The sequence below is a fragment of the Schistocerca nitens genome, chromosome 11 (genome assembly GCF_023898315.1).
Source record: "Schistocerca nitens isolate TAMUIC-IGC-003100 chromosome 11, iqSchNite1.1, whole genome shotgun sequence".
Taxonomy (NCBI): Eukaryota; Metazoa; Arthropoda; class Insecta; order Orthoptera; family Acrididae; genus Schistocerca; species Schistocerca nitens.
This window is the reverse complement of record NC_064624.1, coordinates 127936055-127959912: the sequence shown is the minus strand read 5'-3', so window position 1 is coordinate 127959912 and position 23858 is coordinate 127936055. Positions and strand designations below refer to the sequence as shown.

General features: G+C 41.4%; 1 protein-coding gene across 4 annotated transcripts in view; it reads right to left on the bottom strand.

Annotated features, from left to right (window-relative positions):
- Positions 1-23858, bottom strand: part of LOC126213352 (uncharacterized) — a 79796-nt gene that overhangs the window by 20187 nt on the left and 35751 nt on the right. For all 4 annotated transcript variants that reach the window (XM_049941051.1, XM_049941052.1, XM_049941053.1 and 1 more), the window contains 3 exons: positions 17173-17247; positions 17015-17089; positions 1925-1962 (listed from right to left, as the gene is read on the bottom strand). In XM_049941051.1, coding sequence (XP_049797008.1) covers positions 1925-1962; positions 17015-17089; positions 17173-17247 — 188 coding nt within the window. The remainder of the gene's footprint in view (positions 1-1924; positions 1963-17014; positions 17090-17172; positions 17248-23858) is intronic.

The window sequence follows — 23858 nt, the reverse complement described above, 5'->3', positions numbered from 1 at the left end:
ACGATACGTGGACGTTCGCGTCATTTGGACCGCAGCTGCAACACGGTGAACAGAAACCCGAGGCCGCTGTTGGATCACCTGCTGCACTAGCTGCGCGTTGCCCTCTGTGGTTGCCGTACGCGGTCGCCCTACCTTTCCAGCACGTTCATCCGTCACGTTCCCAGTCCGTTGAAATTTTTCAAACAGATCCTTTATTGTATCGCTTTTCGGTTCTTTGGTTACATTAGACCTCCGTTGAAAACTTCGTCTTGTTGCAACAACACTGTGTTCTAGGCGGTGGAATTCCAACACCAGAAAAATCCTCTGTTCTAAGGAATAAACCATGTTGTCTACAGCACACTTGCACGTTGTGAACAGCACACGCTTACAGCAGAAAGACGACGTACAGAATGGCGCACCCACAGACTGCGTTGTCTTCTATATCTTTCACATCACTTGCAGCGCCATCTGTTGTTGAAAATTGTAACTACTGTAATTTCGAAAGTTTGTCGGCCTGAAAATGTACTGTTGTCCCAAGCATATTGCAACAAACGGTGTATTTCTATCGCTGCTCGTTTAGTTTTTATTGCCGTTTCAAATATACCGGTCATTTTTGAAACACCCTGTAGCTCTAAATGTGGAAAAATGTAAGTTAATGCGGATGAGTAGGAAAAACAATTCCATAATGTTTGGATATTGCATTAGTAGTGTCCTGCTTGACACAGTCACGTGGTTTAAATACCTCGGTGTAACGTTGCAAAGCGAAACGAAATGCAACGAGTGTGTGAGGATTGTGGTAGGAAAGGCAAATTGTCAACTCTGGTTTGCTGAGAGAATTCTAGGAAAGTGAGATTCAGGTGTAAAGGAGACTGCATATAGGAGGATGGCGTGACCGATTCTTGAGTGCTGCTCGAGTGTTTGGGATATGTATCAGCTCAGATTAAAGGAAGACATCAAAACAATTCAGAGATGGGCTGCTAGATTCAATACTGGTAGGTTCCAACAATTGGATGGGAATCCACGGAGGTAAGGCGATGTTCTTTTGAGGAGCACTACTGAGAAAATTTAGAGAACGGCACTTGAAGCTGCCACCAATGCACATCTTGCATAAGGACCAAATGGATAAGAGAAATTAGGGCAGTACTTTGCGGTTGTTTACCGATGATGCTGTGGTGTATGGAAAGTGTTGAAGTTGCTCGAGTGTTTGGGATCTGTATCAAATCAGATTAAAGGAAGACATCATAAAATTCAAGGATGGGCTGCTAGATTCATTACTGGTAGGTTCACACAATTGAATGGGAATCCACAGAGGGAAGGTGGAGTTCTTTTTGAGGAGCACTACCGAGAAAATTTAGGGAACTTGAAGCTGGCTGGAAAATGATTCTACTGCCACCAATACACATCTTGCATAAGGACCACGATGATAAGAGAAATTAGGGCTCATACAGAGGCATACAGGAAGTCATATTTCCCTCATTATATTTCCAAGTGAAACAGGAAAAGAAATGACTAGTAATGGTACAAGGTACCCTCTGCCACTCATTGTACAATGGCGTGTTCAGTACGCATGTAGACACAGTACAAAGCTGGCAACTTCATTCATGGTGCGAGCACGGATATGTCCAAAAATGACTGCTCCTTTCTGCCATTTTATTATGTCTCCTGCTCGACCCATCTCACTTTTCTGCCTCTGACGACTGACTGTCACATGCACACCACTTCCTGCCGTGACTTACGTTGGTGGTGCAGTATGCTGTTTTCATGGGGTGAATAATATTGAATAATATTTTGTCCAATGAGGTTATTTTTGTGATGGAAAGAAACACTGTACATCAATGTAGAAACTACTTTCTACCCACGTAATGATTGAGCCAACTAAAGGTTACCCCGTCCCTTCTCCCCCTTAAGAGAGCTTCATATGTCTTACAAATAATGTTTATCTTACCTTGGAGTGTCCACTGTTGTGTCTCCCGATTCGGATTCCTGGAACAGTTTTATAGCAAAATTAGGTAAAATGGAGCTGTAAAACAAGCAAATTACAAGGGCCAGTCAGAAAATAACGCCTCTTATTTTTTTTATCCTTTATTTAAATTGGTAATGAATTAATCACAAATTTGGCGCTCTTTCACAAAACTACTTCTACAGCCCTCTCCAGTAACAGCATACTAAATCAACAGGTGGCACCACTGCATATGTTTAGAAAATGGCCAATACAGACATGCATATTAGGTCGGTGCATAAGTTCATAACATTTTTGTTTTGCAGGTCAGTATTGCAGTTGTTATGGGTTTATTTATCGATTATAATTTTATACTTGTAGTTCACTGTTGCTATCTGAGTTTACATGTTGTCATTTTGTCATTTAGAAACAGTGAGTGAAGGTGATGATGCAAGAAAATCAAGTGCCACTTGGAGAAATCAGAACATTTCCGACATATTATTCTGTTTGAGTTCAATACGGAATGACAGCATTGGAGGCAGCCAGAAACATTTGCGCCGTGAATGGGGAGAATTCTACTGAACAGAGCATGGCAAGAAAATGGTCCCTCACAATAAGGATTATCATTTTAACATTTGTGACTCTCCATGGTCAGGGAGACCTCCAGAGTTAGACAAAGGTCATTTAAACACATTAATCCACATCAGTGTGATGACACTGATCATTCCTACCCTCTGTCATTACTGTTGATGAGAAATGGTGTCTTTATGCTAACACAAGGAAAAAGAAAGGAATGGTTGAGTCCAGAGAACACAGCAACTTCCCATTCTGAGATCTACATGCATCCACAAAAGATAATGCTATACAGGGCTATTACAAATGATTGGAGCGATTTCATAAATTCACTGTAGCTCCATTCATTGACATATAGTCACAACACACTACAGATACATAGAAAAACTCATAAATTTTTGTTCGGCTGAAGCCGCACTTCAGGTTTCTGCCGCCAGAGTGCTCGAGAGCGCAGTGAGACAAAATGGCGACAGGAGCCGAGAAAGCGTATGTCGTGCTTGAAATGCACTCACATCAGTCAGTCATAACAGTGCAACGACACTTCAGGACGAAGTTCAACAAAGATCCACCAACTGCTAAATCCATTCGGTGATGGTACGTGCAGTTTGAAGCTTCTGGATGCCTCTGTAAGGGGAAATCGACGGGTCGGCCTGCAGTGAGCGAAGAAACGGTTGAACGCGTGTGGGGAAGTTTCACGCGTAGCCCGCGGAAGTCTACGAATAAAGCAAGCAGGGAGCTAAACGTACCACAGCCGACGGTTTGGAAAATCTTACGGAAAAGGCTAAAGCAGAAGCCTTACCGTTTACAATTGCTACAAGCCCTGACACCCGATGACAAAGTCAAACGCTTTGAATTTTTGGCGCGGTTGCAACAGCTCGTGGAAGAGGATGCGTTCAGTACGAAACTTGTTTTCAGTGATGAAGCAACATTTTTTTCTTAATGGTGAAGTGAACAGACACAATGTGCGAATCTGGTCGGTAGAGAATCCTCACACATTCGTGCAGCAAATTCGCAATTCACCAAAAGTTAACGTGTTTTGTGCAATCTCACAGTTTAAAGTTTACGGCCCCTTTTTCTTCTGCAAAAAAAACGTTACAGGACACGTGTATCTGGACATGCTGGAAAATTGGCTCATGCCACAACTGGAGACCGACAGCGCCGACTTCATCTTTCAACAGGATGGTGCTCCACCGCACTTCCATCATGATGTTCGGCATTTCTTAAACAGGAGATTGGAAAACCGATGGATCGGTCGTGGTGGAGATCACGATCAGCAATTCATGTCACGGCCTCCACGCTCTCCCGACTTAACCCCGTGCGATTTCTTTCTGTGGGGTTATGTGACAGATTCAGCGTTTAAACCTCCTCTACCGAGAAACGTGCCAGAACTGCGAGCTCGCATCAACGATGCTTTCGAACTCATTGACGGGGACATGCTGCGCCGAGTGTGGGAGGAACTCGATTATCGGCTTGATGTATGCCGAATCACTAAAGGGGCACATATCGAACATTTGTGAATGCCTAAAAAAACGTTTTGAGTTTTTGTATGTGTGTGCAAAGCATTGTGAAAATATCTCAAATAATAAAGTTATTGTAGAGCTGTGAAATCGCTTCAATCATTTGTAATAACCCTGTACATCTTGTGGAACAGCGATGGAATAGTGAAGTAAGGGTTGCTTCAATAAGGTGTAACCATCACTGTTAACTTTTATTGGCAACAACTGAGTCATCTTGCAGATGCAATCCGAGAACAACGACCAGCAACACTGACGCTACTCGCCTACATACTGCTGGACTGACATAAAACACTATACAGGAGTTGGGACGGGAAGTCATTCCACACCAATGTCATTCACTTGATCTTGCACCCTAGGATTTTCACCTTTTTTGCTCCCTATCAAACAACTTTCAAGGAATTTCCTTTCCAGATGAAAATGCACTCCGTACGTGGCTCGACGAATTCTTCGCCTCAAAACCATGTGATTCCTACAGTCACGGAATTGAAAAGCTACTCCAGCTCTGCAAATTATTGTAAACAGTGAAGGAGAATATATTATTAATGACTGAAGCTTCTCTTATGTATCTGTTATGTTTATTAAACTTGTGGAAAAACACACTAAACTTATGCACCAACCTAACATAAGACAGCGATCTGTGATTGAATTCCTCAATGCAGTTCATGAAACATCCAATCAAACACATGAAAGCCCGAGGGAGGTGTACGGAGTTGTTACAATGGTCATCAGCACTGTTACATTATGGGTTCGCCACTGAAGGATAAACACAGAAGACTGATGCAACAAGGAGCAGAGCTTGATGTGACATACAGCCAGCATGTCAAACAAATTGTCTGCCACTGCACTGTCCAACTTCTATCTCTTCAGACCACTTAAGAAAGCACAATGTGGATGTCACTTTTCAGATGTGGAGACCTTGAAAATTTCTGTGGTCCAGTGGTTGAGAAAGTGGGATCTTATTATTACCACAGAGGTATACATGCTCTTGTGTCAAGATGGAAAAAAAACAACAGTGGATTTTATTAAAAAGAGAGAACTTAACTGTGAGCACTGTAGCTGTTATCCTATGTATAGTATACGGCATTTTTCTTGTAAAATAATAATTTTAAAAAGACAGGAGCCATTATTTTCTATTTACCCTTGTACAATAACATGGCACAGCACTATTACAGTATGGTAACAAACTACAAAACATTTTCATACTCCTACTTGTTATCATCAAAGTCTCTGACTCTTTACTAGTAACAAAAAAACAGAAATTTTCTTAAGAATTGTACCATCCCACTTTCGAAAACTCAAGAATGTTCTGTAGTAGCCTTTGCTGGATTGAGTGTACTACCTGATGCTTCTCTGTCTACTCATGCCTTAAAGAAATTTGTCAAAAGTAATATAATTCTCTTTCAAACAAACAGTTCAGTTTTCTCGGGGTCAGCGGGGGAAGGAAAAGAAAAAAAAAAAAAAAAAAAAAAAAAAAAAAAAACAACCCTTATGTAAATGTGTAATGTAATTTCAGTCCAGAAAGGTGTTAATTATACAGGCACATACATTTTCAACAAATCCCCAACAACCATAAAAAGTATCACTACTAATGACGAACAGTTTATGTGCAGCCCAGAGGGTTTATTGATGATCAATTCACACTCCAATTGAACTTAACAAAACCAATTTCTTCTTCTTCTTCTTCAGCACTACTGTCCTTGATGGGCTTTTGTCTCCTCAATAATCTTTCCCCAAACATCTCTGTTCTCCGCTTTTCTCTTCCAACCTTTGATCTCAACCTCAGTAAGGTCGACTAAAATGTTGTACAGCCGTCTAGCTCTCGGTCGGTCCTTCCTTCTGGCAGAATAAATCTGCCTTTCATTATCTGTTTGGGCATCCTGTCCCGTGTCATCCTCTCCCTATGTCATAAACAGCATATTCTTTGATATTTAACACATTTCACTATATCTTTCTCTTGTATAAGATCTTGTGCTTCATTGTTGTACCTTATTCTCCAACCCTCTGCCTCTATCATGAACTGAAAACTTTTTTACAGAATTTTCCTTTCAAATGGCCTCAGGTTGTTTGTATCTGCTTCTGTCAGCAGGTCATCAATGAAATAGTATACTTATAATTTGACTGTTCTTGTAATTACAGAAGTCTCAATGCAGCTGACCTCAGTAGTTCCTTCCCTTTTCTTTCCCTTCCCCCCTCTCCACCTTCAGTTTACCTAAAAATGTATCACTGCTGCGGATTCTGCGTGGTGTCTGCTCGTTTGAACATGTCGGAAAGAATAGACACTACGCATTCGTATAACTGACTCACCTCGATGGACAAAGAATCCACCTCCTTCAGAGTGGATGCACACTGACGTTCGACCTCCAGTGGGAATCTCAAAGTAGCGGGCATCGAGGACTGGACAGGGACTGCAGATAGGTGGCACTAGGTGGGGATGTGGGTCGGCTGGGAGGCGTGCTGAGGTAGTCTGCACAACTGTGATAAACTTTGTGTCCGGTCGGCGCAGTGGTTAACACAACTACCTAGTAAGCAAGAGATCCTGGGTTCGAACTTGAACCGACACACATTTTACTCATCGCCGATGATTTTGCGTAAAGCCCCAATGCACGTAACATCAATAGTTCCTTATCTTTCCTTCCCCCCCCCCCCCCCCCCTCCCACACACAATTTACATAAAAATTATCGAATATCAGTAATTTTGCATAATAGACTCTGTTCCCTGCTTGTATCCTTTCTCTAATACGTTGTCTCATATTACTGTTGCTGGTTAAGAGGACACCCAAATAATGGAAACAGCTGGCAGTTCATGTGCTGTTCTTTTAGTTTTACAATGGGTCACTACCATGTATTTGGTCTTGTTTTCACTTACCCAAAGTCTAATTTTTCTCCTTCTTGCTTCCATTATTTCGTAAATTTCTTTAAGGGTGTTTACATTGTCGTGTCACTTGGCTTAGGCCTGTCCCACCCCTCATTAAATGGACCAAGACTTATACGAATAATTGTAAGAACAGTTATTACTATTATGTTCTTTAAGTTTGTTTTTGGGTTTTCAGAAATACTGTGGGAAGAAAGTTTATTCATGTTGCCAATAACGTGGAAGACGTTGCCCGACGATCACCACGAAAGTTCGACATAGCGGCAAGTGGGCAAGGAATAAAACGAATGCTGCAAACTACCGCGAGCCGTGGAAGAGCCCGGGCTGCGAGGGCGTCGAGCTTCCTAGGTCGTTGTTGGACGACGTGAAAGGAAGAGATATTCTGCTTTCTCTTTCTAAACAGATCAATATAGATAAAAAGTAGTAAAGATATAGGAAAGGAGAGTTGCGGCATCAGAACGAAAAGTGATACATTGCTCAGCCACGAAGGACGACGTAAACAGTGGGCGTTATTCGGTGAAAACAAATCAACTGATAAAATAGTAAGTCGGTAATTAAGCATAAAGCCACGTAACACAGCAACATCTCTTCCCACATTTGCAATATCATCTGCATATGTACACATCTGACTAAGATTCCATCAAACAATGGAAAATCCAGAATCTGCATATGCTGAGTCGCAGGTAGGCACAACAAAAAGACTGTCACAGATAAATAAGTAAAGCTTTCGGTCATTAAGGCAGTTGAGACTGTGTGTGTGTGTGTGTGTGTGTGTGTGTGTGTGTGTGTGTGTGTGTGAGAGAGAGAGAGAGAGAGAGAGAGAGAGAGAGAGAGTTGCTTTTGCGCACACAGGTGTGTGTGTGTGTGTGTGTGTGTGTGTGTGTGTGTGTGTGTACTTCTACTGTTGGCGTGACGAAAGCTTTAATGGCCAAAAGCTTTTGTGACAGTCTTTTTGTTGTGCCAATCTGCAACTCAGCGTCTCTGCTACATGGTGAGTGGCAAGTTTCCTTGTCATAATATTCTTACATTCCATCCTGAATTTTCCATTGTTTGATTTTTGCCTGATAGCTTTTTTTTTTATCCTAACCCAGCGCTGTTTTCCTTTGTTACTATTTTCTTTTACATCACTATACTCAATGTCCATCCTTCTTTCTCTTCTTTCCTGTGTTTCTCTTGTTGCCCACAAACAGCACTGCACACTCTACTTATGAGATTGTGATCGTGTGTGTGAGTTGCATGGGGTGTGTGTGTCTATTGTTGATGAAGGCCTTAATGGCCGAAAGGTTTGTTTGTTTATTTGTGACATTCTTTTTGTTGTGCCTATATGCGACTCAGCATCTCCGCTATATGCTGAGTGGCAACTTACCTTTTCATAAGATTTCATCTTTATTGTTCCTCTCTTGTCTACTTTTTGTATCAGATTACGCAGTGCTAAGTTGAACAGGACTGCAGAGAGACAAAATCACCCTGTTTCACTCCATCTGTAAAGTTACAGCTCTTTCTCATTTTGTTGTTCACTTTTACTTTTGCCTTTGTGTTCTTCATTGTTAACTCAACTAACCTTCTTAGCTTGTCGCAGATGCCCAATTATTTATACAGTGTAGGCCTGTTAGAGTCAAAGCAGAAAAACATTACCAGTAGATGCGCAATCGGCAGGGCACATGTGGGGAAAGAAGAAGTGGTGCGGGTTATGGGCAGACGCTGTAGGGGAAATGCCGAGTGCTGAAGGGCAAGTGCCGTTCTAAACTGAAGCCTACGCTCACATTTTTTGCAAATATTAAGAGGAGCCCACACTTGCATGTTGATCATTCCAAAAGATCTATCACCTCTGCTTGGGTTAGTATCTAGAAAGAATTCTGCTCAAAATACAATGAAAGCCACAATTTATTTTCACCTGGCTTGTTAACCATTTGTAACTTTCAGTGAAGCATCATGACTGGCGAATTTTGAGTAAAACCTACACATTTCTCTTGCTGCCATGTTAAAATTTGATTCTTTTGCCAAGACACAGTGGAGATGGCTGTCTTCAAAACGGCTGTCTTCAAAACGGTGATTATGTGCATAAATAACTGTGAAACTAAATTAAAGCTGTCGCAATGCAACGCAACAAGCAGAAGAAATGTTGCTACTACATTCACTATCATCAGATTGTGATTATCATTAAGGTAGTGTCCCGGCATACTCTGCACCCTTGCAAACACTGGGAACCTATAATACAGCTGGCCCTGATCCCACATGCCGACAATGAAAATCTTACTTACATTACATGATAAGTAACTCGGTGTATAGTCTGCATTTTCTGCAGAAATCTGTATCAAAATCAATGTTGAAGTTTGTGATGCCGTCAAGGAAAACAAAATGCAGGAAATGTTGCAACACGGAATTGTTGATGATAGAAAAGCATTGTATTGAGAGAATAGGACTTCTATTAGGACAGACAAAACTGAACGTAAGAAGTGGGAAAACTTGAAATACAGGACTGTAAAACTGGGGTTTTACTGTATTTATATGTATCAAACCCAAGAATGTATTATTATGTATTGTTTACATTTCTGTATATTAACATTGTCAATTTGGTAACAAATGGTTCAAATGGCTCTGAGCACTATGGGACTTAACATCTGTGGTCATCAGTCCCCTAGAACTTAGAACTACTTAAACCTAACTAACCTAAGGACATCACACACATCCATGCCCGAGGCAGGATTCGAACCTGCGACCGTAGCAGTCGCGCGGTTCCGGACTGAGTGCCTAGAACCGCTAGACCACCGCCGCCGGCCAGTTTGGTAACAGAGAGGGGTATGGAGGATGAAGTGGATGTGGCCTGTAGCAGTTGTGCACAGGATAGAGTAGGGTTGAGAGCTGCATCAAACCAGAAGATAACGACGACGACGACGACAATGACAACAAAAACACAGCCACTGCGTGTTTTGGCATTTTTATATTTCATATCCGATGTTATTTTTGGCACTAAATTTGAGCAGAATTTTGATGTCTATTCTCATTTTTTAAGATCAAATAGGATTCCAGCCACACATAATAATAATAATAATAATAATAATAATAATAATAATTTTTGTCATAAGTTTTTCGATTGGTTTGATGCCCCCCGTCACGAATTCCTCTCCTGGGCCAACCTTTTCATCTCAGAGTAGTACCTGCAACCTACGTTCTCAATTATTAGCTGGACTTATTCCAAACTCTACCTTCCTCTACAGTTTTTGCCCTCTACAGCTCCTTTGAGTACCATACAGGTTACTTTTCCCGATGCTGCAACACATGTGCTATCATCTTGTCCCTTCTTCTTGTCAGTGTTTGCCATAGATTCCTTTCCTTGTAGATCCTACAGAGAACCACCTCATTTTTTACCTTATCAGACCACCTAATTTTCAACATCCTTCTGTAGCACCACATCTCAAATGGTTCAATTCTTTTCTTTTTCCAGATTCTTCGAAGTCTGTGATTTACTACCATGCAATGCTGTATCGCCAACACACGAGGTGTGTCTGGAAATTAAGCACTGGTTCATCCTACTGCCACAGCAGCGATAGTGTTGCAGTCCCACAAATTTGCATTCATCTCTCTGGTTTACTGGCTTTCCACTGATGTCATTACAGCCAGATTGTTTACATTAGTGAAGTACATTCTGTAATACAGTTTTTGAATGCAAAGAACATTAAGAGAGCAGAATTTCACTATCAACTCTTACAGATTTATGGTGAAAAAGTAATGAGTGATAGAAAGTTGAGAAAGTGGGTCATACAACTGAATGATGGATGAACCAATGTTCATGATGAAGCACAGAGTGGGTTGCCTTCTGTAGTCAATATTGGTTTGGCTTAGAAAGTGAATGAGAAAATTCATGAAAGCAGATGGTTCACAATAAGAAAGCTTTTTGATGAATTTCCCCAACTTTCAAAAACTGTACTGCAAGAGACTGTCACAAATCGCATAAATTTTCTCAAGCAGTGTTCCCACTGGGTTCCCAAAATCCTCACAGATGTCCACAAAATGAAGTGACTTTGTGGCACTTTGAGATTTCTCACCTGTTACAATGATGAGGTAGATGAATTCTTAAACAGAATTGTGACCCGTGATGAATCTTGGGTTTGTCATGTCACTCTAGAATCAAAACAACAGTCTATGGAGTGGATGCACTCACAATTCTCCAAAAAACCAAAATTCAGAACGACGACATGTGCACTGCGTTTTGGGACAGACAGGGCATTCTGTTTGTTGAGGTGCTTCCCAGAGGCAAAACCTTCAAAGCGCTACAGTACTATGAAACACTGAGAAAACTTAAGGGTGCAATTTGAAACAAAAAGTGTTGAATGCTCAGTTGAGCCATTGTGTTGCTTCATGAAAACACTCTTCCTCAGTCTGCTGATGTAACTCAAAACATTATTCAACAATTCGTTCGTGAGTAGTTCCATCACTCGTTATATGTCCCTGAACTCACACCATCTGAATATCACTTGTTCTTAAACTTTAAGCACAATTTTGGAAGAAGGTGTTTTGATAATGACGATGATAGGCTATCTTCACTGGTTGCACCTTTCTATGAAGAAGACGTAGAAAAGATGGTTTATCACTATGACAAATGTCCGAACAACGGTTGCAGCTATGTAGAAAAATAGTTTAGGAAATGCTTTTTCTTGCGTTAGTTTGAAAAAATAATTTTATGAGCTTTTTTCCAAAATAGTACTTACTTTCTGGAAATGCCTCATATTTTTGAGAGGCTTTTCCCTCAATTCAAGTCGATGTTTGATACAATTTTTTTCAGAAGGAATCGCCTCTTTGGGTGTGATAGTCTGATTTTATGTCCTCCTTGCTCTGTCCGCTGTGTGTTATTTTGCTTCATAGGCAGCAGAATTTCTACACTTCGTCTTGTTTGTGATCTCAATTCTGATGTCTAATTTACCACCGATCCTACTTCTGGTCTTCAGTTTACTCTGAATCCACACTGTGTGCTCATCAGACTGTTCATTCCACTTAAAAAGTCCTGAATTCTTCGTCAGTTTCACTGCCGATAGCAATGGCATCACCGAATCTTACCAACAGTAACAGCACTGGTTTGTTGTTGTTGTTGTGGTCTTCAGTCCTGAGACTGGTTTGATGCAGCTCTCCATGCTACTCTATCCTGTGCAAGCTTCTTCATCTCCCAGTACTTACTGCAACCTACATCCTTCTGAATCTGCTTAGTGTATTCATCTCTTGGTCTCCCTCTACCATTTTTACCCTCCATGCTGCCCTCCAATGCTAAATTGGTGATCCCTTGATGCCTCAGAACATGTCCTACCAACCGATCCCTTCTTCTAGTCAAGTTGTGCCACAAATTTCTCTTCTCCCCAATTCTATTCAATACCTCCTCATTAGTTATGTGATCTACCCATCTAATCTTTAGCATTCTTCTGTAGCACCACATTTCGAAAGCTTCTATTCTCTTCTTGTCCAAACTATTTATCGTCCACGTTTCACTTCCATACATGGTTCCACTCCATACAAATACTTTCAGAAACGACTTCCTGACACTTAAATCTATACTCGATGTTAACAAATTTCTCTTCTTCAGAAACGATTTCCTTGCCATTGCCAGTCTACATTTTATATCCTCTCTACTTCGACCATCATCAGTTATTTTGCTCCCCAAATAGCAAAACTCATTTACTACTTTAAGCGTCTCATTTCCTAATCTGATTCCCGCAGCATTATCCAGTTTAATTCGATTACATTCCATTATCCTCATTGTGCTTTTGTCTATATTCATCTTATATCCTCCTTTCAAGACACTGTCCATTCCGTTCAGCTGCTCTTCCAGGTCCTTTGCTGTCTCTGACAGAATTACAATGTCATCGGCGAACCTTAAAGTTTTCATTTCTTCTCCATGGATTTAAATTCCTACTCCGAATTTTTCTTTTGTTTCCCTCACAGCTTGCTCAATATACAGATTGAATAACATTGGGGATAGGATACAACCCTGTCTCACCCCCTTCCCAACTGCTGCTTCCCTTTCATGCCCCTCGACTCTTATAACTGCCATCTGGTTTCTGTACAAATTGTAACTAGCCTTTCGCTCCCTGTATTTTACCCCTGCCACCTTAAGAATTTGAAAGAGAGTATTCCAATCAACATTGTCAAAAGTTTTCTCCAAGTCTACAAATGCTAGAAATGTAGGTTTGCCTTTCCTTAATCTATTTTCTAAGATAAGTCATAGGGTCAGTATTGCCTCACGTGTTCCAACATTTCTGGGGAATCCAAACTGATCTTCCCCGAGGTCAGCTTCTACCAGTTTTTCCATTCGTCTGTAAAGAATTCAAGTTAGTATTTTGCAGCCGTGGCTTATTAAACTGATAGTTCGGTAATTTTCACATCCGGCAATGCCTGCTTTCTTTGGGATTGGAATTATTATATTCTTCATATTAACAAAGTCTTCTATCGGTTCTTGGTAGAACAACATTATAATAAATGAAAAGCACCAGTTTGCTTTTGTTCTACAATATTATTTTTATCGCTAACCGGTTTTCGGCTTACAAGGCCATCTTCCGACATTTACTGAGTATTATCACCAAAGAAGTTAAATGATAGTAGACAACATTGGAAGAGAAGTAACACATCTAGACTGAAGTAGAAACATACAGTAAGTAACATCTTTGCAATGAAATAGTAAAAACTGAACAGTACATAAATAACAATGGAGTTGACAGTAAAACCTTTAGCACAAAATAGGAATAGCATGCCTACATAACAGTTTCTATTAATAAACAAAACTAATAAAATAAGATAAAATTAGTAGTAGACAAGGCTGCATCAAGAGGTATGAAACATGGAGAGCGATACACAACCAATTATACCTCTTGATGCAGCCTTGTCTAGTACTAATTTTATCTTATTTTATTAGTTTTGTTTATTAATAGAAACTGTTATGTAGGCATGCTATTCCTATTTTGTGCTAAAGGTTTTACTGTCAACTCCATTGTTATTTGTGTACTGTTCAGTTTTTACTATTTCATTGCAAAGATGTTACTTACTGTATGTTTCTACTTCAGTCTAGATGTGTTACTTCTCTTCCAATGTTGTCTGCTAACATTTAACTTCTTTGGTGATAATACTCAGTAAATGTCTGAAGATGACCTTGTAAGGCGAAAACCGGTTAGCAATAAAAAAAATATTGTAGAAGAAAAGCAAACTGGTGCTTTTCATTTATTATTATATTCGTCTTGAAGTCTGAGGGTATTTCACCTGTCTCATACATCTTGCTCACCAGATGATAGAGTTGTGTCAGGACTGGCTCTCCCAGGGCTGTCAGTAGTTCTAATGGAGTGTTGTCTACTCCCGGGGTCTCGTTTCGACTCAGGTCTTTCAGTGCTCTGTCAAACTCTTCACACACTATCATCTTCATCTACATCCTCTTCCATTTCTACAACATTGTCCTCAAGAACATCGCCCTTTTATAGACCCTCTATATACTCCTTCCACCTTTCTGATTTCCCTTCTGTGCTTAGAACTGGGTTTCCATCTGAGCTCTTGATAATCATACAAGTGGCTCTATTTTCTCCAAAGGTCTCTTTAATTTTCCTGTAGGCAGTATCTATCTTACCCCTAGTGAGATAAGCCTCTACATCCTTACATTTGTCCTCTAGCCATCCCTGCTTAGCCATTTTGCACTTCCTGCCGATCTCATTTTTGAGACGTTTTTATTCCTTTTTCCCTGCTTCATTTACTGCATTTTTATATTTTCTCCATTCATCAATTAAATTCAATATCTCTTCTGTTACCCAAGGATTTCTATTAGCCCTCGTCTTTTTACCTACTTGATACTCTGCTACCTTCACTATTTCATCTCAGCACTGGGTAGCAGTGAAAATATAGCCCAAGGTTTTTTTTATTAATTTTGTATAGTTATAATGTGCTGATTTATAAAATGACACTCATTTATACTAATTTATTATTTCACAATTTACTTTGTTTTACATTAATCCTTTGTCTCCAGACATTAAGAAAAAAATACTTTTTTTCATTTTCTTTGTGGAATTAGTGTTACTGTCGCCTCAGAAGGCTCTATGATTTCTTGTAAAATTTTATTTTATTTTTTTCCAGGGGCGGTATTCGTAAGTACCATCAGGCTCCACAGACAGAAGGACAACACACACAGAAAAATGCTTCAATTTGTCAAACTTGTACTTTATTCCACATTATCATGGAACATTTTTACATTAGAGACTTAATTAATAACAAATATGATATTTATGAGTTTCTTTTTTCAAAAATTTCACAATAGTTTTGATCCTAGAGTAACTATCGAAGGTATAGTATACACAGTTTTCGAAACCCATGACTGTATGAATTTTTATGTACATGTCACATGTCTAATGATACCTCATGATATTGTATGAAACTTCTTTTCGTCATTGCAGCACAAATATACTTTACATACATTGGAAATGTGGTCACAACTGGATTTTACTTTTTGCACACATTTCACATCTTCTTCTTTTACAACTGAACACTACAAAGTGCTATCCTCAGTTGCCGAAGTGGCGTCAGCTCAAAAGACTTGCATCAGGCCACCTGTCTACCCGATGGCAGGCCCTCGCCACATGACTTTTTATTTCAACGTCCTCCGTCAACCCTATCTGGTGCATTACTCCAGGAGAGGGCAGACAAGTGTAGTGCAAGCGGTCTATTTAGTGGACCTGTTACATTTTCTAAGTGTTCCACCAATAAATTGCAATTTGAAAACTCTGTAACTAACTGAAATGTGGACAGCTTTTGTTCTGATGGCGAAGATCTGTGCAACAATAAGGTTACGAGCTACGTAGAAATTGTCACTGGTAGGTTTCAGACACCTCGGGATGCAACACGAGTATTGAAATGCATACATGTTCTCACGTATAGATTGATTTCCCGTGAGCAATGAGCAATGAGCAGTACAAGTGTTTCCACTGGGAGATGAAAGAGATGGAGACCAGGTACAAGGGATGCTGGGATGTCATCATGATGGCAGATTACTGTTAAAGAATTGATAAGGGATATCCCTGCTTCTGAGCATTCTACAGGGTGTTCAAAAAGTCTGTCCGCAGTGCCGTGTGATTGTTAGCCGCACGTGCCGTATGCCGCAGTGAATATACCGAACTGAAACTCTGTGGAATACAAGTTATTAATTTATTGAATATTCATTTTTACTTACAAATTTTCACATTAAATGTTGAAAGTGTCCCCCCTGCTATTGAATACACAATTAAATTCGTCTAATCACGTTTCCAAACACAAGCTGTAAGATTTCTTCTGCAACAGAAGCAGTGAAAGTGGATATTTCAGTTTTCAATTCATCAATGGATTTTGGACAGTTTTTATAGACAGTTGCTTTCGCTGCACCCCAGAATAAAAAGTCAGGTGGTGTTAGGTCAGGCGATCGTGGAGGCCAAAGTCCCTGCGAAATTATGCGATCACCAAAAACATCAGCAAGCAGTGACATTGAAATGTGAGCTGTATGCGTGGTTGCACCATCTTGTTGAAAATAACCGTTCAGTATTTCACTTAACACAAGTTCTCCTATGAATGGGTACAGAATATCACTGCACTATCGAGTCCACTTGAAGGGAAGTAACACAGGCAGGCGAACAATCGTACGGCACGTGCGGCTAACAATCATACGCCACTGCGGAGAGACTTTTTGAACACCTCGATGCTCTGGCAAATGTAAAAGCAGGCCCTAAATTCTACACAATGGTGGCTTCACATGCATTTAATGTGTACCAATCTCAGTTAAATTTTGTTTAATTAATAAACTGTGATTTGTCATACTGTATTTTGTACTAATAAAAAGATTTTTTCCTCTGAAAAACCAAATTTGAGGATGTATTAACAGAATACACAGGTCATGTCATAAAAATTCAATATTTTTTGTTCACAGCTTGCACTGTTTTTGAAATCTAATTAGTACAAAAACCTCACCTGAAGAAGAGAAATGAATGTCATTTTTGGAATTAGGGGTGCACAAATTTAAACTTTTTTAGAAACTTCTTTTTGGTAACCCTGTGTAATTAATAATAATAGTAATAATAATAATTAATAATAATAACAACACTTAAAGCAATAAAATAATTAGAAACACAAAGTTCACACTAAACCTACCTCTGACTTGAGCCACTCAGAAGGCTGTGTTTTTGCATGAATCTCATCTTCCTCTACAGCTGCATTCTCAGGCTCCTGTAACAGAACCAACAGAATGCTGGATTACACCAAGTTGGAGACAAGGTGTCCACATACCTCTCAACTACGTGAATACCAACCTGAGCCTCATCCCAGTCATCTTTCTTCACCCCATCTTCGACCCATTCCTGTTTCACAGCCACAAACTCAAACATCTGCAACACAAACAATTTGTCATTTATTTATTTACATATGCGTTTATTTTGCGTGGCACGATAAGGGCCTTCACACCCTCTCTCCAATCTAACTAGACACTCTTAACAACCCGTACATGGGCAGAATATAGTGGTAGTAACAATAATACACTACTGGCCATTAAAATTGCTACACCACAAAGATGACGTGCTACAGATGTGAAATTTAACCGACAGGAAGAAGATGCTGTGATATGCAAACGATTAGCTTTTCAGAGTATTCACACAACGTTGGCGCCGGTGGCGACACCTACAACGTGCTGACATGAGGAAAGTTTCCGACTGATTTCTTATACACAAACAGCAGTTGACCGGCGTTTCCTGGTGAAACGTTGTTGTGATGCCTTGTGTAAGGAGGAGAAATGCGTACCATCAGGTTTCCGACTTTGATAAAGGTCGGATTGTAGCCTATCGTGATTGCAGTTCATCGTATTACGACAATGCTGCTCGCGTCGGTCGAGATCCAATGACTGTTAGCAGGATATGGAATCGGTGGGTTCAGGAGGGTAATACGGAACACCGTGCTGGATCCCAACGGCCTCGTATCACTAGCAGTCAAGATGACAGGCATCTTATCCGTACGACTGTAACGGATCGTGCAGCCACGTCTCGATCCCAGAGTCAACAGATGGGGACGTTTGCAAGACAAAAACCATCTGCACGAACAGTTCAAAAAATGACTCTGAGCACTATGGGACTTAACTTCTGATGTCATCAGTCCCCTAGAACTTAGAACTACTTAAACCTAACTAACCTAAGGCCATCACACACATCCATACCCGAGGCAGGATTCAAACCTGCGACCGTAGCGGTCGTGCGGTTCCAGACTGTAGCGCTCGGCCACCCCGGCCGGCACAAACACTTCGACAATGTTTGCAGCAGCACGGACTATCAGCTCGGAGACCGTGGCTACGGTTACCTTTGACGCTGCATCACAGACAGGATTGCCTACGATGGTGTACTCGACGACAAACCTGGGTGCACGAATGGCAAAACGTCATTTTTTCGGATGAATCCAGTTTCTGTTTACAGCATCACGATCGTCGCATCCGTGTTTGGCGACATCACGGTGAATGCACATTGGAAGTGTGTATTCGTCATCGCCATACTGGCGTATCACCCGGCGTGATGGTATGGGGTGCCACTGGTTACACGTCTCGGTCACCTCCTGTTTGCATTGACGGCACTTTGAACAGTGGACGTTACATTTCAGATGTGTTACAACCCATGGCTCTACCCTTTATTCGATCCCTGCAAAACCCTACATTTCAGCAGGATAATGCACAACCGCATGTTGCAGGTCCTGTACGGGCCTTTCTGGATACAGAAAATGTTCGACTGCTGCCCTGGCCGGCACTTTCTCCAGATCTGTCACCAATTGAAAACATCTGGTCAATGGTGGCCAAGCAACTGGCTCGCCACAATACGCCAGTCACCACTCTTGATGAACTGTGGTATTGTGTTGAAGCTGCATGCGCAGCTGTACCTGTACACCCCATCCAAGCTCTGTTTGACTCAATGCCCAGGCGTATCAAGGCCATTACTACAGCCAGAGGTGGTTGTTCTGGGTACTGATTTCTCAGGATCTATGCACCCAAATTGCGTGAAAATGTAATCACATGTCAGTTCTAGTATAATATATTTGTCCAATGAATACCCGTTTATCATCTGCATATCTTCTTGGTGTAGCAATTTTAATGGCCAGTAGTGTAATAATAATAATAATAATAATAATAATAATAATAATAATACACTCATGCTCATAAATTAAGCATAATTGTATAATGTGGTGCCACACAATGTGGCACTACACAAAACTGGTGCTAATTGCGTAGGCACATAGGGAACACACACGATACAGATCTGTAAGTCCACGGTATTGGTGATAGGTTGAGAAAATCATCCTGAAACACATGTGCTACAAAACTCCAGTTTCCTGCGCATGTACCCCGACATCAATATTGGATATGATCACTGTGTACACGTACGCAGGCCGCACAACGGGTTGGCATACTCTGGATCAGGTGGTCGAGCAGCTGCTGGGGTATAGCCTTCCATTCTTGCACCAGTGCCTGTCGGAGCTCCTGAAGTGTCGTAGGGGTTTGAAGACGTGCAACAATATGTTGACCGAGAGCATCCCAGACGTGCTCGAAGGGTTTAGGTCTGGAGAACAGGCAGGCCACTCCATTCGGCAGATATCTTCTGTTTCAAGGTACTCCTCCACGATGGCAGCTCGGTGGGGCTCTACATTATCATCCATCAGGAGGAAGGTGGGACCCACTGCACCCCTGAAAAGGTAGACATACTGGTGCAAAATGACGTTCCAATACACCTGACCTGTTACAGTTCCTCTGTCAAAGACATGCAGGGGTGTACGTGCACCAGTTGTAATCCCATCCCACACCATCAAACCACGACCTCTATACAGGTCCCTTTCGAGGACATTAAGGGGTTGGTATCTGGTTCCTGGTTCACGCCAGGTGAAAACCTGGTGAGAATCACTGTTCAGACTATACCTGGACTCGTCCGTGAACATAACCTGGTACCACTGTTCCAATGACCGTGTACTGTGTTCTGGACACCAGGCTTTACAGGCTCTCCTCAGACCAGGGGTCAGTGAAATGCACCTTGCAGGTCTCCCGGCGAATAAACCATATCTGTTCATTCGCCTGTAGACTGTGTGTCTGGAGACAACTGTTCCAGCGGCTGCGGAAAGGTCCCGAGCGAGGCTACCTGCAGTACTCCGTGGCCGTCTGCGGGCACTGATGGTGAGATATCGGTCTTCTTGTGGTGTTGTACACTGTGGACGTCCTGTACTGTAGCGCCTGGACACGTTTCCTGTCTGCTGGAATTGTTGCCATAATCTTGAGATCACACTTTGTGGCACACGGAGGGCCCGTGCTATGACCTGCTGTGTTTCACCAGCCTCCAGTCGCCCTAGTATTCTACCCCTCATTACGTCATCAATATTTGTTCTTTGAGCCATTTTCAACACACAGTCACCATTAGCACATCTGAAGACGTCTGCACACTTACTCGCTGCACCGTACTCTGACATTTACCAACACACCTCTGCGTATGTGGACTGCTTCAAGTGCCACCGTGCGACGACTGCAGGTCAAATGCACCGCATGGTCATACCCCGAGGTGATTTAAACCCGCAAACTGCCCACCAGAGCATTGTTTCACCATGTATCAGCATTATCCTTAATTTATGAGCGTGAGTGTAATAATATAATAATAATTACTTGAAGCAAAGAAATGGAATCAGTGGCCCAGGGAGCAAAACAGGATTGTGGCTTATCCCTAATGTTATTCAGTCAGCACACTCAGCAGTAGTAAAGGCAACCAAAGAGAAATCTGGGAAGGGAATTAAATTTCAGGGAGAAGAAACAGCAAAACCTTGGATGCTTACCAGTGACACTGTAATTGTGTCACAGATGGCAAAGCACTCAGAAGAGCAGTTGAATGATACAGATAGTGTCTTAAAAACAGGTTATAATACAGGGTGATGCAGATAAAAGTAGCCTGTGTAAGAATACAGGAAATGCAGTGAAATTACAGAAACAAGAAGTTTAAATTAGATTTACAATTTATTTGCAATGAAAAATACAGCGAAAAGTGGATTTATAAAAGAAGTTGAAATTGACCCCCTGCACATCTAAACTATTCAGATACACCCTGCGTAAAGTTCAGATATCGATGGCTGCAACTTCACGTGTGATGTTGTCTTTCAGTTCCTTTATTGTGTGTGAATTTGTTTCATAGACATTACTCTTCAAGCGTTCCCACAGGAAAAATATCACGTTGTTAGATCCGGCAAATGAGGTGGTCATAAATGTTTGTTTACAGTTCATTCCTCAGTGAAGACAACATGGACTCGTTCCAGGGATACCTTAGACATGTGGCATGTTGCTCCATCTTGCTGGAAGAAGCAGTATTGTTTTTCATATTTAGGGAGTTGAGCACAAAATGTATAAAAAATTTCCATGTATGCAACCATGTTAAGTGTAGTGTCAAAAAATATCAGTCCAATGATGCACATCCCTGTTAACCGCACCAAGTGCCAATTTTTTGATAATGGAGTAATTGCTGACACATGATGTTAGGATTCTCTATTGCCCAATACCTCGCATTCTGTGAATCCACATGACCGAAAAGATGAAACCACGCTTCACCACTCATGATGTAATGGAAAGGTTCTAACAAATTAGTGTTGATGTTATTCAAAAGCCATATACGAAGGTAATCCCAAAAGTAAGGTGTCTTATGTTTGTATAAGTACATAACTCTGTTTATGCAGTTGATCACACTGTTATGCAAAGCGCTTCACGAGCTGTGTGTAAACATGTGCACGCCGCGCTAAGGTGCTCAGTCTTGGCTCGGCAGCCGTTGAGAATGGAGCTCCCGTTGAATGTTACCACCAAGTCTGAATTGCGCGCAGTAATTCAGTTTTTGAACGCAAAGGGCACTGCGCCAATTGAAATCCATCGCCAATTGACGGAAGTGTATGGTGAGTCGTGCACGGATGTCAAAAATGTTCGTAAGTGGTGTAGAGAGTTTGCAGCTGGTCAGACCGAAATTCACGACGAACAAAGGTGCAGGAGACCGTCAATTTCTGAGGAGACGGTGGTGAAGGTTGAGCAAAGTGTGTGTGAAGATCAGCGGATCACCCTGCATGATCTCTGCACGTCGGTTTCTGAGGTTTCTCGAAGCACCGCTCACAGAATTTTAACGGAAACATTGAACTACGGGAAGGTGTACACAAGATGCATGCCACGCATGCTGAGTGAGGACCACATGGGGCAACGAGCTGATGCTTCCCGCACATTTCTTCACTGCCTTGCAGCCGAACATGACAACTTTCTGGACTCAATTTGTCACGGGTGACGAAACCTTGGCATAGCACTTTACACCTGAGACCCAGCAACAATCTCACCAGTGGCAGCATCCTTCTTCGCCAAAGCTGCGGAAATTCAAACAAACACAGTCTGCCAGTAAAGTCGTGACAAATGTTTGTTGGGATCGGAAAAGGGTATTGTTGATCGAGTTTATGCCCACTGGGACCACAATTAATGCTGACAGGTGCTGTGAGACACTGAAAAAACTCAAACTGGCACTTCAGAACTGGAGAAGAGGAATGTTGAGCAAGGGCGTACACATTCTCCATGACAACGCTTGCCGACCCACCCTATAGTCCTGACTTGACGACCAGTGACTATCACCTGTTCCCTAGGTTAAAAGAACATTTGGCCGGAAAGTGATTCAGCTCCGACGACGAGGTGAAAGAAGAGGTTCATAACTTTCTGAACAGCAAGGCGGCAAGCTGGTATGACATGGGCATATAAAAACTGCCACAGCGTCTACAAAAATGCATCGACAGAAATGGTGATTATGTCAAAAAATAGAAAAATGTTCAAGCTGTAAACTGATGTAAACCATTGTAGGAATAAACAGGTCTATGCACTTATAAAAAAATAGGAGACTTTACATTTGGGATTACCCTCGTACAATAATTAACATGTTTCTGATAGTCATCCTGCTGTAACTGCTGTGCAGCTGTCACTTGGTACGGCTTCAATATCTGCTGACAACTCCTCCTATTGACATGGATCTGTTGGGCCAATTTATGTGTAGACTTTTGGGCTCTGAATAATTCTTCGGCAAATGTCTGCAATGACATCTGGTGTGTGAACTGAAGTTGAAATAACACTTTCCCTGAGACATTTAAATCTCTTTTTATTATCTACGATAATGATCGAAGCAGACGAAATGAATTAAAACTTGTGTTGGGGCTGGGACTCGAACCCAAGTCTTCTTGCTTGCTAGGTAGAAATTCTAACCATTACACCACCACAGTACGATGGTCAACATAGCTGCACGAACTACCTAAGCTGGTAGTGTAATGGTTAGCATTACTGCCTAGCAGGCAAGAAGACCTGGGTTCGAGTCCTGGTCACAGCACAAATTTTAATTCATTTCTTCTGCTTTGATCATTATCGTAAATAATAAAAAGAGACTTAAATGTCTCAGGGAAACAGTTAATTACAAGATCTATAAGATCGCCAATGGTACAAGGACATCCCATTACGTCCAATGCTGGTGTGCTTGCCAATATCCGAGAGCCCTGGCAGTAGTGGCAATATGTAAGGGAAAAATGAATCGAAGTTTGTGTTGGGGAGGGCACTCAGCTTAGGTACTTCATGCAACAATGTCGACCATCATACTGCGGTGGTGTAATGGTTAGCATTTCTGCCTAGCAATCTAGAAGACGCGGGTTTGAGTCCCGGCCGCAGCACAAATTTTAATTCATTTTGTCTGCTTCGATCATTATCGAAAAACTGCATTCGCATTCAAAGGGGAGGCAGGTTACTTTTACTGTGCCAACCTGTATAAGATGAAACTCAACAAAAGCAAAGCAAAGGTAACAGAACTTAGTTAAATTACATCAGGTAATGCTGAGGGAATTACATTAGGAAATAAGACACTAACAGTACTTCATTAATTCTGCTGTTTGGGTAGCAAAGTAACTAATGGTAATAGCAGACAGGATAGAAACAGCAAGAAAAGCA